We start from the raw sequence: 13159 nt of genomic DNA, 5'->3' as shown, positions 1-13159 counted from the left end.
TGTATTCACCCCTCTTTAATCAATATAAAATTTTCACTATATAGATACTTTCCCTATTTACTTTAAATTAATTTTTACCTTAATTTTTAAAATGGTAAGCAGCATGGGAATATGCATAGCAGCCATGAAGCTGTATGCAGGATTCTTCAACCCCCTCCACCCCCAGTCCTACAGAGGTACTCCTAGATCTGTACCTCTTTCTTCATTCTAACAAAAGACCACAGGACTTTCCAAGAAAATCTGCCTAGAGAATAGTGCCTGGCTGTATTACAGAAATAATCATCAGGAATAATCTGAGGCCCAAATAAATTCCTGCCACTCAGTAACACTGGGGCCTGCTCTGGTGGCAGTACTGCTTTGACTGCTGAAATGATGCTGGGCCAGCATGTTGCCATTTAATGGGCTCCTTTATGAGGAGAGTCAGACATCATCAGAAATCAGGGGCCCAATATCCCACTACTAGACATTAGAAAATACTATGAGTGATAGGAGAAGTAAGTTCCTGGCAACCCCTATGTCTACCCTTAGCCAATGACAAGGCAGTATTGACCTTCCAGTAAGGAAGAAGGTAGTGGTGGGCAAAGGAATAAATCAGTCAGGACTGGGGATGTAGTTCAGTGGTATAGCACCTGCATGACACACATGAGGCTCTGGGTTTTATCCCCAGTACCACACAAGGATTCGAGGGGGCAGGGCAGGGGTGGGGGAAGGGAAAGAAATCAATCATCTAATATTAATATATTACCCTGTGTAGGATCCACAATAGCTGATGGATAAAAAAAACTGGTGAATGAATAAGTAAAGATTAATGATTTCTTCTGTTTCTGGAAGATTCTATATGGCATTACCAATCCCCTTTTCTCTTACAGAAATAAGCAGGTTCTTCCCAACTGGTTTTTAGGATGAAAGAAGCTATGCTTCTGTGTGGCTACCCTTCTCTAGAATCTTCACTTTAAGTTAGCCAGGTAGGCTATATGCCTCAACTCAATTTCCTAAAAAGGAATAAAACAAAGACAGAACAGTCTAAAATGACTGAGAGCTGAACACCCATTTGACTAATACCAACCAAAGAAACCTGGTGGACATCAAATATTATACAAGACTTCTTGCCCAAACTTCTCAGGGCACTTTCCCACCATCATGTCAGAGACAGAAATAACTATTAATGATAAAATCATTTCAAAGTAGGAACATGCCTCAACTACTTTTCCTCCAATATGGAGCTGCCCTGGGAGATCAGTCAATCAAAACTCTAGGGCACAGTCAGAAAAAGTCTACAGGACCATATAAGTCTGAGTGAACTGTGCTTCAGGACTGGAATGGGTTCTCATTCTATTTCTTTTATCCAATTTCCCTATGAATTCAAGACCTTTAAGCATTTCAAGGCCCATCAAAATTCTTGACATTCATTACACAGTGATCCACTTGTTAGACAGAAAGCCTGACCCAACATGATGCCCCAAGTCCAAAATGAAGGCATAGGAACCCAGTGTGGGTACCTTGAAACGCAGATGACAAATGGAGAGTGAAATCCTCATAAAGTCTAAACGTTGTCACTTTTTGGATCCATTCTTTTCTGAATCTTAATGATGTGTAGGTTATAGCACAGATATTTCTTAGGATGAACTGCTTAAAATGAGACCACGGGTTCTTATTTTAAACAGAAAAAGTCTGTGGCTTTAAACATGGTCTCTGTATTGCAGGGAAATAAAAACACTAAGGAAAAAAATGTTGGGTATCCTATTTTCTAATTTCCATTCAACCTATTTTTAAAAACCATTTACATGCAGTGACTCAATCTTTCCCCTCTCCCATCCCTTTTATTTTATACCCTCTCATATCTTATAGTTTGAACTTATAATTATCCCTATTTGTGACAAATATCAATGAGATATTCCTTTTTAGATCAAAGTATTCAGACGAGCTTCTGAATTTTTAAAAAGTATATGTGTATAACAAATCCAACTGCACAGGACCAATATAAACCACAATTTCCTTTAACCATCTTGATAGAACCAAACATTTTAATAATGTTTAGAAATGCTCAGGCTGGGCATACAGCTCAGTTGGTAGCATGCATGCCTTGTATGCACAACACCCAGGGTTCAATCCTCAGCACCACAAAAACAAAAAAGAAATGCTTTTAAGGTAGTAAAATATAAACAAGACCTAGAAAAGAAATTATTTCTGGCCAACAATTTAAAATCACAAAGCCTGGTGACCTACAGCGGGCAGCGTATGAGAACTGAGCCACTTCCAGTAACCCCCAAGCACTGACTCCACTTCTTCCCTCTCCCTCACTCCTCAACCCCATGCACCCTGATTTCTGCCCTCAACATTCCCCTCCTAATTAAGTTACTAGTGGTTTTCAATGTTAGTGTACTGGCATTCAAGACTTTTTGGTCTTCAACTCTTTTGCAACTTCTGACACTGCTGGTCACTCCTCCCACTCTGTTTTGTGAGACCCACTCCTGCTAGCTCTTCAGCTCTTCCCTTTTCTTCCTTTGCAGGCTTCTTATACAATAAATTAGGGGTTAGCAAACTTTCTGTAAAGGGCTGCAGAGTAAATATTGAGACTTTATTGGCCGTAAGGTCTTCATTGTAACAATTAAACTCTGCATTTGAGGCAGCCAAAAGACAATGTGTAAATACAGTGTGGTTGGGTTCCAATAAAACTTTATTTGTAGATAACGAATATGAATTGATAACATTTTTATACATCATAATACATAATTATTCTTTTTTCCCAGTAACTGAAAAACTGAACAATCATTTTTAGCTCATGGGAAGAACAAAAATAGACAGCAAGTCAAGTCAGATTTGGCCCATGGTTAGCTCCTGCTTTTATTCTTTTTTTTTTTTTTTTTTTTTTGCGGGGTGCAGGTATACAGAGAATTGAACTCAGGGGTACTTGACCACTGAGCCACAACCCCAGTCCTATTTTGTATTTTTATTAGAGATATTTTTTGTATTTTGCTTAGTGCCTCACTTTTGCTTAAGCTAGCTTTGAAACTGCAATTCTCCTGTCTCAGCCTTGGATGCCACTGGGATTACAGGCATGCACCACTGTGCCTGGCTTAACTATTCTCTTATTTATAATTATAAAACGGCAACTGAAGTTGTGCCTTAAAAAAACAAAGAAAAATCTAGCTGGGTATGTTGGCAATGCCTGTAGTTCCAGCTATTCAGGAGGCCAAGGCAGGAAGATTGTGAGTTAGAGACCAGCCTGGGCAACATAGAAAGGCCTTGTTTTAAAAACAAACAAAAACAGGTCTGGAGGCAGATGGTGGTGGTATAGAGGCCCTGGGCTCAACTCCAAATACAAAAAAAAAAAAAAAAAAAAAAGGAAAGAATGAATGATTGAATGAAGAGGTAAGATAATCAATGTGAAGATGATGCTTGCACCCTTCCCACACTGAAGATTCCTAAGCATGTGACACATTCTCTCGTGCTGAGGTGTTAAATATGATTTGTGTAAATGTTTCCCAAATCACTATCTCCAACGCAGATTTCTATCACCCTTCTCAATATTAGTTCCCTGGTCCTAAATCCCATTATTTCCTATCCTAATGAATGAACTCATCGCCCAATGTGAAACCAAATTAGCACCTTGGCAGGGATCTGAGACTCCTCAACCTGCCCCTGCTCCAACACACACACTTTCATCCATCAACATTAAGTTTAACTACAGCATCTCTCCAATTTCTTCCTTCCTCTATATCATCGCTGCTCCTAATCAGATGAAGCTTTCACCATCTTTCATCTGCACTATTTTTGTGCCCACTTATCTGAATCACATTCATTCTCTCTCTTAGGGACAGCCAGTTCTATCTCTGAACAAGTGGTTCCCCATCACCATACCAGAACACACAGGTATCACTACATGGTATGAAAGGTGCTACAAGTAGTTAGTAATTAAGGGTACACTCAGTGTTATTCCAACTACCACTATGCACTCACTCTAATAGGCCTTCCATAAGCTCAGAAGACAGACAGAGTGGTAGCCAATGTACTGCAATGGTCCACAGCTCCAGGTGCTGATGGGAAGTGCTGTGCTCTGGGTGTGTGCCAGTGGGGTGAACGGACAAGATTATGAATCACTGCTTTGAACCACACTATCACCCATTTTTGCTTACACTAAATACATTCACTGTATTTAGCTTATCATGAGTAGAAGCTTTTCCCCATTGCTTTGACTCACCATTGGTACTTTTGGACTCAGAAAAAGTCTGAACATATGACAGATATTTACTAAGGAAATGGGAAATGCCACACACCAGAACCCTTCAGATCTTTGAAGACAATACCTGAAGTTCCCCAGCGGGGAAGTGTTCATGGGGAGCTAAACAACCCAGGTGCTTAAATCTTCCTGAGATGACCAATTTCTTGACCAACCTAGAAAGAACTGCATGGCTCCGCAGAGGTCCCTCTCTGCTCCATTCTATGGTGTGGTGTCCACTACAGGAATGGTAATTTATGTCTTAGACACTATATATCTATTAATGCAGCTTAAAGTTATGCTAGCTTTCATAAACCAGTCAATTTTATACTTACAAAGCCAACCATCACCGTAACACTTTTTTTTTGGTACAGGATTGAACTCAGGGGCAGTACTTGACTACTGAGCCATATCCCCAGCCCTATTTTGTATTTTATTTAGAGACAGGGTCTCACTGAGTTGCTTAGCAGTCTTGCTTTTGCTGAGGTTGGCTTTGAACTTGTGATCCTCCTGTCTCAGACTCCCAACCTGCTGGGATTACAGGCAGGCACCACTGCACCCAGAATCCCCCTACACCTTTTAGCAAGGCTAATGTCTACATTCAAATTCCTCCATTTTACAGTCAAGTAATTGAGCTTTTACTTCCAATCTTACTCTTCATACCGGTTACATTTCAATTTGTGAAATCTTGATCTTTTATATCAATTCCTGGAACACTTTTGATTCTAAGTCTAATGTCCAAAATGGGAGGATCTGTGCCGCTGCTGCCTGAAGGAGTTTTTTCTTCTTCAATACCTGAATGGCAGCCCCACTTCAAGCCCTGTCACAGGACCTCCACTTAAAATCTGTCCTGTTCCCAAATCGTGAATTCTCACCACCTTTTTTTTTTTTTTTTTAAAAAAGATGGACAAGATAAAGAGGAACGTATGATGAACTGACTGTTTCTCTGAAATATGGAAAAATCTTACTTCAGTCCTCTGCACAACCCAAACCTTGGCACCAACACAGTCTTTTCTTTTTCCTTATATGGTCTGTTGGGGAAACAGGGGCAGATTCAGAATTAAGGGAAAATTGCCTGAAAAGTCCCCCAAGACATTACTTGGGGGAGAGGAAGAGGATCCAGAAACATCAGTTGAGGTAAGAGAAGAATGAGACAGATAGAATGTCCAACAAAGAAGGGGCTGCAAATCCGGGCAAAAAATACTAGTGAGGTCAGGACCTCCCTCTACTTACAGTCTAACACACTTCAGGAATAATTTTTGTTTTTACTTCCTTGTCTATTTCCTGATTTTAACAACTCAATCCCTTAAGAGACCTAAAACAGGTTCTCAGATTACTTTAGGAATATCTGACTTTTATTTTCTGATGGAGGGGCTGGAGTTAGGGAGAATATGGAGAAGATGAAGCTGTATTCCATCTTTGCTAGGCATGAAAAAGACCATAACTGGAAGGAAAATTTGGTAGTGAGTAGAAAGGAAATGGTTTTTTTCTTTTGGTACCATGGATTCACCCCAGGGGTGCTTAACCTTTTTTTTTTTTTTTTTTTTTTTGCGGTGCTGGGGCTTGAACCCAGAGCCTTGTGCTTGCAAGGCAAGCACTCTACCAACTGAGCTATCTCCCCAGCCCTTAACCATTTTTTTATTTTGAGAGAAGATCTCACTAATTTGCTTAGAGTCTCACTAAAGGCTGAGGCTGGCCTTGAACCTGTGATCCTCCTGCCTCCTGTAAAGCTGCTGGAAATACAGGTGTGCATCACCATGCCCAGCTTGGAAAGTCAGATTTTTAAGACACAGGTAAATGAAAGAGGAAAAGTGTTTGAGAACAGACCTGGTAACAAAACAAAACAAAAAAATTCACTCTTGTTTTGAGAAAAAATACCTAGTAGATTTTCAATTTTCCGATAGAAACACCATAATCATAAGGGCAGTCTGGTCTACTGTACAACTAGAACCTGGCTTCATGAGCATTAAACTTGGGGCCAGGCCCAGGAACCCAATCACCACATTCCAAAAACCACAGAGCCTATGTTGTCTAGGAAAACTCCAGTTTTTTCATCTCTTGTCCCCATAAATCATCAAAAGGCTTACAGATACTAGTTCTTTTCTAAGCAGTGTGCTGGTTTAGAAAATACCGACACTATACCACTCGAATTACACTATTTCTATAAAGTATAATTCATATTCAATCAAGTAATTTACAAAGATATTTCCAGAAGAAACCTACCCTGGGCTGGGAACTGGATGAATGAACAAGGGAAAAACACTATGCCCTCCAACCAAGTGAAACATTTATAGTTAATAATGGTTTCTCTGTTTATTTTCAAAATCACTACAAAATTCCAGTCTACATTCTTCTTTAAAATGTTTGAAGAGAAAGGTATTCCAGTAATACTAGTTATGTGAGGATTTGTTTTCTATAACTAAGTTTCCTAAGAAGCTAGCATTATCTTTATTGGTCTTTCATCACTGGGTGACATGCTTTGGCCTGACAGTCTAATAGAACAAAATAAAATAATGAAGAAACCAATCATTAGAGGGCCTCCCATCAGTCTTGACCTCTCCCTCACCCTTCTCCTTCCCAAAGTAATCAGTCACTTCTGATTCCCTTCATCCAGGGTAGTGGTTCTCATGCACTAAGGTCACCTGCAGAGCCATGGCCTGAGGCTGAGAAAATCTGGCCACAGCCTGAGCTTGTGTATTTTGACCACTGTATACAAATGATTCTATGCATAGCTAATTGAGAAGCACATATTTAGGTAATAAGCATAGGAGTTCTCTCAAGAAATTAAATCCCCCATTCTTAAGGGGAATTGACCAAAAGCGTGATCAACACCAGAGAAAACTACATAATCAAATTAAAAGGAATGAGAGAACCGAAAAGGATGGAGAGCATTGTTGAGAATGACCTGAAGGTTATCTGTTTCCGTTTACAACCTATCACACTATTTTCAAATGGTTAACTTATCTGAACTCTATTATGTTTATAAACGCATATTCTAAGATCAGTAGAAGAGGAAATGGATCTGGGAGAAGGAGGAGGGAAGGAAAAGAAGAAATACTGGGCAATGATATTGGACAAATTATACTGCTATATTTGTGCAGGTACAAATATGTAACATCAAATCCCACCATTCTGTATGTACAACTATAATGCCCCCATAAAAACTGTGGGGAAAAAAGCATATTCTAGGCTGTAGCTCAGAAGAGAATATGGAGATCCTAATGTGAAATTTGATTTTTAGACTCAATGCTGCCACTGATCAAGGTAGTTATGGTAGCTAACTTCCCTCTGTAGTTTATTTTTGAAATTAGGAGCTAGTGTTCTGAGCTACTGTTCCATATAAAGTTTTGAAAAGGTTCAGTTCAAAATCATGACTCATACTTTGATTTTTGTTTCTTGGTACCATGTATTGAACCTCGGAGTGCTTTCCCACTGAGGCACATACTTAGCCCTTATTATCCTGAGACAGGATCTCGCTAAGTTGACTAGGGCCTTGCTACAGTTGATGAGACTGGCCTCAAACTTGCAATCCTCCTGCTTCAGCCTCCTGAGTCACTGGATTATAGGCATGCACCACTGCATGCTGCATGACTCAAACTTTAAAAATCCACTGTTTACTCTCTTGTCTCCTAAAAAGTTTAATTCTAGCCAAATGTGAGTGTACACTCCTGAAATCCCAGCTACTTAGGAGACTGAGGCAGGATTGCAAGTTTGGGGCCAGCTCAGCAACTTAGTTGGACCCGTGCTCAAAATAAAAACTAAAAAGGGCTGGAGATATAGCTCAGTGGTAGAGTACCCCTGGGTTCAATCCCCATACCATCCCCCCGGCCCTGCCCCCCCAAAAAGTCAACTAGAAATTCTAATACAAGTACTCTTAATTTGTCATTATGTTCTTCAGGGACTGCAAACTACCCACCTTAATTACTCTACACCCACTATCTTTTAAGTGGACTGAAGGCTGAGTCAACAGCGTGAAGTCTAAACAAAAGATTCTAATGAGTTCAAAAGTGGGGAGGAATCTTACCTTTGGTTTTTTGTTCCGTGACCTGCAAAATAAATAGACATAAGTACATGAGATTTGCTTTTTAATTCAGAACTATAAAGACTACTTAAATTCTGATAACTCAAATAATTGTGAGATACACAGTACACAGGTAGGGTTAAAATTCAGTAAAAGCAGCTGGGAGTCAATTCAGACACCCTTCTAGCGACTATGGCCAAATGTCAGCTATACCTTACAAGATCACCACTGGGAAGAATAATTCTAAAAATAAAAATAAAATTTTAAAATAAAATTTTAAATGAACTTCACACTCATTAAACAATGCAGTTCCTGAACTGGGAATGTTGTTTACCATTCTGATTGCTATAACTAGAGAAAATCAAATGAAATATGGCCCAGAAACTAAATGAGCCATAGAGATAAAAAGTTTCTCCTGTAACTACGAACTCAAATACTTTTTATCTCAAATCTAAACAGCAAAGCCTCAGCAACCCATCATGAGAGACACCAGAGATCACGGTGGGAATGCAGGATTCAAAACCAAGCCTTGCTACTTTCTGGCTGCACAATCTCAGTTTTCCATTTATCTGCTGAATGGAGATAATAATGGTATCTCTGTCTGCAAAGAGCCATTATAAGGATTAAATCAGATATCCTGTGCCAATGCTAAGTAAATGTTTGCTATTATCAAGTTTATTAAAATAGCATGGGGTAGAATAAGATTGGAATATATGAATTCTGCCAAGTGTGATGGCACATGTGGGTAATCCCAGTGGCTTGGGTGGCTGAGGCAGGAGGACCACAAGTTTAAAGCCAGCCTCAGCAACTTATCAAGGCCCTAAGCAACTCAGTAAGACCCTGTTTCAAAAATAAAAAATATAAAGGGCCGGGGATGTGGATCAGTGTGGTTAAGTACGCCTGCATTCAATCCCTGGTGGTCGTGGTGGGGGGAAACAACGGACAACCATTAATCTTTTAAAACACTTTTATATTGGTTAGCTGACTTTTGTAATAAAAATTATTAGAAAATGGACTCATAATCTTACAAAAGAAGAGTTTTGGTTGGTTTTGGTTGGGGATCATACTGGGTTACTGCTATGGGGGAAACATGGTCATCTTTAGAGGGTATGTTCTGTAGCTAACCAACCCACCTCAAAAAGGATCCCAGCTGATTTCCAAGATTCCGATTCTGAATCAGCTAAACCATCCACTTCCAGGAATGCTCATACTTTCTTGAATTAGAAGACAAGCTAATTCTACTGTATTGAATTTGTGGAATAGCATCTTAAAAATCAATGTTTCCTAGTACTAATTGCTGCAGAGCTCAATTCTACTGAAAATCCCCTGTACAATCCTCACTTATCCAAGAATGAATGGATCTGCATCCACATAATAATTCTTTAAGGCAATTTAGTTTTTATACCACCATAAATATTTCTTAGAATGCCATTTTGAAAACCAGTTTTTTTGTGGGCTGGGGATATAGCTCAGTTGGTAGAGTGCTTGCCTTGCAAGCACAAGGCCCTGGGTTCAATCCCCAGCACCACAAAAAAAAAAAAAAAAAGAAAACCAGTTTTGTAAGTAACAAACCTAAAAAATGCCAAATATGTCTAATGTGGGTCCTATTAAAAGAGCCAATCCCTAGACAGTGAAAAGCTAAATGCTTAAAGCATGTGTTCTGCCAACATTACACAATGTTCCCTCAGCAGCATCAGCCTAATGAATGAATAGCGTCCTCCTTTGACAGTTCCCTCATGAATGGAAATCTTAACATGTTATACTCAGGGATGACTCTGGAAAGAGTAAAGTGACATGGTCATTGAGAAAGGTAGAAAAGGTTCATTTTTAATTTCTTTGTGGAAGTAATTTAGTTTTAGCTTTAAATAAAAGTTAATGCTTTAAGAAAATTATGTCGCTATCTTCCATCCCTACTCCTGTCCCCACCACTAGGGATGGAACCCGGGCCTCAGGCATGCTAGGAGAGTGTTCTACCACTGATCTACATTACATCCCTAGTCTGTTCATTCTTTTTTTTAGTTGTCAACGGCCATTTATTTATTTATGGTGCTGAGAATCGAACCCAGTGCCTCATACACTCTAGGCAAGAGTGAAGTTGGGAAGGATGTGTCTAAAATAATCACACTATTTGTCATCTTATTAACAGCCTCTACTCAAGGCCCCTGGGATCCGGCCTATAATTATCCATTCCCAAAGACTACAATATCTGATTTTGGTACCAATATAGCAGACAAAATATGTGAGTGCTGAGACAGAAAGGAGGCTTTCTCTGATGTTCAGTCTCACATCTCTCCAATTATGGGGGGTGCAAGGGTGTGCAAGGCCCCAGGCAGGAGTCCAGAGTCAACTGGGGCAATGCCACTAACATCCTAGCACTGATGTGACTGCACCCGGCAACCTCAGTGACAAGCAAGGTGGCTGTGTGCCCAAACCAAGTGCAAAAAAGTCTCTGGGTTATTATGTAGCTTTTCTCTTCAGACTCCTTATTCAGAATTTTAGAGAAGCTAACAAGCTCAGAAGAGGAGGAGCACATGCGAGGCAGGTGCTCTGGCAGCATGAAGACATGACAGGGAACGCACCTCTATTAGTGGAAACAAAATTAAAAGTACACAAAAATCTTAAAGAGCACAGCAGTCTGTTGTAGCACCAAATGACAATGAATGCTCTTTTTAAATTAAGTCATAAAGAAAACATAAAAACTGTATTTCATATGTAGAATATAGCAAGGTCATATGAAACCCAATTCTTAAAATTCTTGCAGGATTTTTCTTATGCTGGTCTTCATTAATTGTCTATTTCAAGACTTCAAAAAATGAAATTATGGAAAATGGTCATATTTAATGATGCTAGGAAAAAACCTGTGGTGCCCCTGATGCCTCACGGTGGCTTGTGTCCAAGTGCCCTGACTGTTCAGAGAAGTCCCTCTGAACTGTGTAACTATTTACACCTGCTTAAACTCAGCCACCATAACAAGCAAACGGCAGGGATCTTCAAGCCTGGCCAACACTGAGTCCCTGCTTCCCAAATGCTTCAGGTAGCAGTAAACTGGAAACAAATCCCCTTGCCACCCCAAAGACACTACAAGAACCCTGCTGAGTCAGGTGACAGCAGGGGACAGACAGGGAAAGGGCCCATGCTCAGAAGCCAAGGGGGTATGCAGGGTGTTCTGACTACTTTCTGCTTCTGATAGCTGAGACCTGACAGCCTGACAGTTGACAGGTATCAGCTCTCTGTCTCTTTCACTCTGATTCCACTACCCAGTACTAGGGACTGAACCCAGGTACACTCTACCACGGAGCAACATCCCCAGCCCTTTTTATTTTGAGACAGGGTCTCATTAAGTTACCCAGGCTGACCTCAAATTTGCAATTCTCTGCCTGGGCCTCCAGAGTAGCTGGGATGATAGGCAAGTACTAGTGTGCCTGGTCCCTCTGTTTTCATCCAACCTGTCTCTATTTCCTATAAGCAAATTCCTCAAGTCCATGAAATGCTCTACACTCTAAATCACCTTGCAGGCACACTGTGTACTTTTTGAGGAGCATTTCTGGATGCAATTGTCAAAAGATAAACTCATCTAAACAACAGTGCTACGGATGAACCAAAAGAACAGCAGGGAACACTCCAGCAGGTTTTCAATAGTCCAATCTACAAACTTGTCTAACAAAATGAAGATTAAATTATGATACAAAGAGAGAAATGCAATGAGTTCCGTTAGCAACCCCTGCCTTTCTCAACACTGTGCTGCTGTTTTCATAAGATCAGCAGCAGCACGATTCAACATCCACTGCACAATTAGTGCAGACCTTTAACTTTTTCCTGCTTTAAATTTTTAAACTTTTAAATAAACTAAGGTCCCAAGTAGTGTATTAAAATAACCCACCTTCTGAGTGGCTTCCTTTTTCTTTTTATCCTCTTTCTTCCTTTTCTTGTCTTCCATTAACTGTTCTTCCCTTTCTTGCTCCTTCTCTCTGTTAAAGTCAAGTCACACCAGAAGGTTACACATTTACATTCACCCCACTTCTGTAGCAAAGCTCATCCTCTGTGGCTGTACAGAATATAGCATTTTACGTAAACTAAAGTACGTGTAAAACTCACCACATTTAGGCATTCCACATCTTGGTTTGTCACCCCTTTTACAAAACATTAAGTTTGATTTCAATGAAGTCTATTAAAGTGGTCTGAACAATATTTAGCTAAAGATTACACACACATGAGCACACAGATATGGGATTAATGTATTTCTAGACAGCAAAGGATCCAATCTGGATAGAACAATGTCCAATTGGCTTCTGGCAATATTCACAATAATGCAGAATAAATTAACTCAATTATGGTCTATATATATTTATTATAATTTACACGTTTGCCTATGACCTCTTTAAGTCTGTTTTATATTTCATTTCATATCTTTCCTCTATATCTGTTTTTTGTTTGTTTGGTGCTGGGGATTGAACTCAGGGGCGCTTTACCACTGAGCTAAGTCCCCTGTTCTTTTTTTACTCATTATTTTGAGATAGTCTCAGTAAGTTGCTGAGACTGGCCTTGAACTTGAGATCCTCCTACTTCAGCCTCCCACTGGGATTAGAGATGTGTGCCAAGGCTCCTGGCTCACATTATTTTAGAGCTGTATGTTTTACATATTTTCTTTAAAGAGAAAACTTTTTTTCAGTATGGGGGATTGAGCCCAGAGGAACTCTGCCACTGAGCTACATTTCCCAGCCCTTTTTTATTTTTAAGATGGGTTTTTCCTAAATTGTAGAGGGTGGCATCCATCTTGGATAATATGACATTCCCCAGGCCTAATACTGGATTTTCTGTGGATTCAGGTTACGTGTACATCAGTCTAAGTACGTACTGACCTTGGAGCAAAACCACTAGGAACAGGGTGTCACTCTATGCAAATGGGTTTATAAAAACTG

At 39.9% G+C, this 13159-nt stretch overlaps 1 protein-coding gene across 1 annotated transcript in view; it reads right to left on the bottom strand.

The window, feature by feature from the left end:
• TNRC6B (trinucleotide repeat containing adaptor 6B) overlaps positions 1-13159 on the bottom strand; it is a 255936-nt gene that overhangs the window by 61133 nt on the left and 181644 nt on the right. The window contains 2 exon segments of the mRNA XM_079140810.1: positions 8244-8265; positions 12121-12208. Coding sequence (XP_078996936.1) covers positions 8244-8265; positions 12121-12208 — 110 coding nt within the window.

Source organism: Sciurus vulgaris (genome assembly GCF_902686455.1).
Source record: "Sciurus vulgaris genome assembly, chromosome: 5".
Classification (NCBI taxonomy): Eukaryota; Metazoa; Chordata; class Mammalia; order Rodentia; family Sciuridae; genus Sciurus; species Sciurus vulgaris.
The sequence above is the reverse complement of the archived record's forward strand: the minus strand, read 5'-3'. Positions and strand labels throughout refer to the sequence as shown.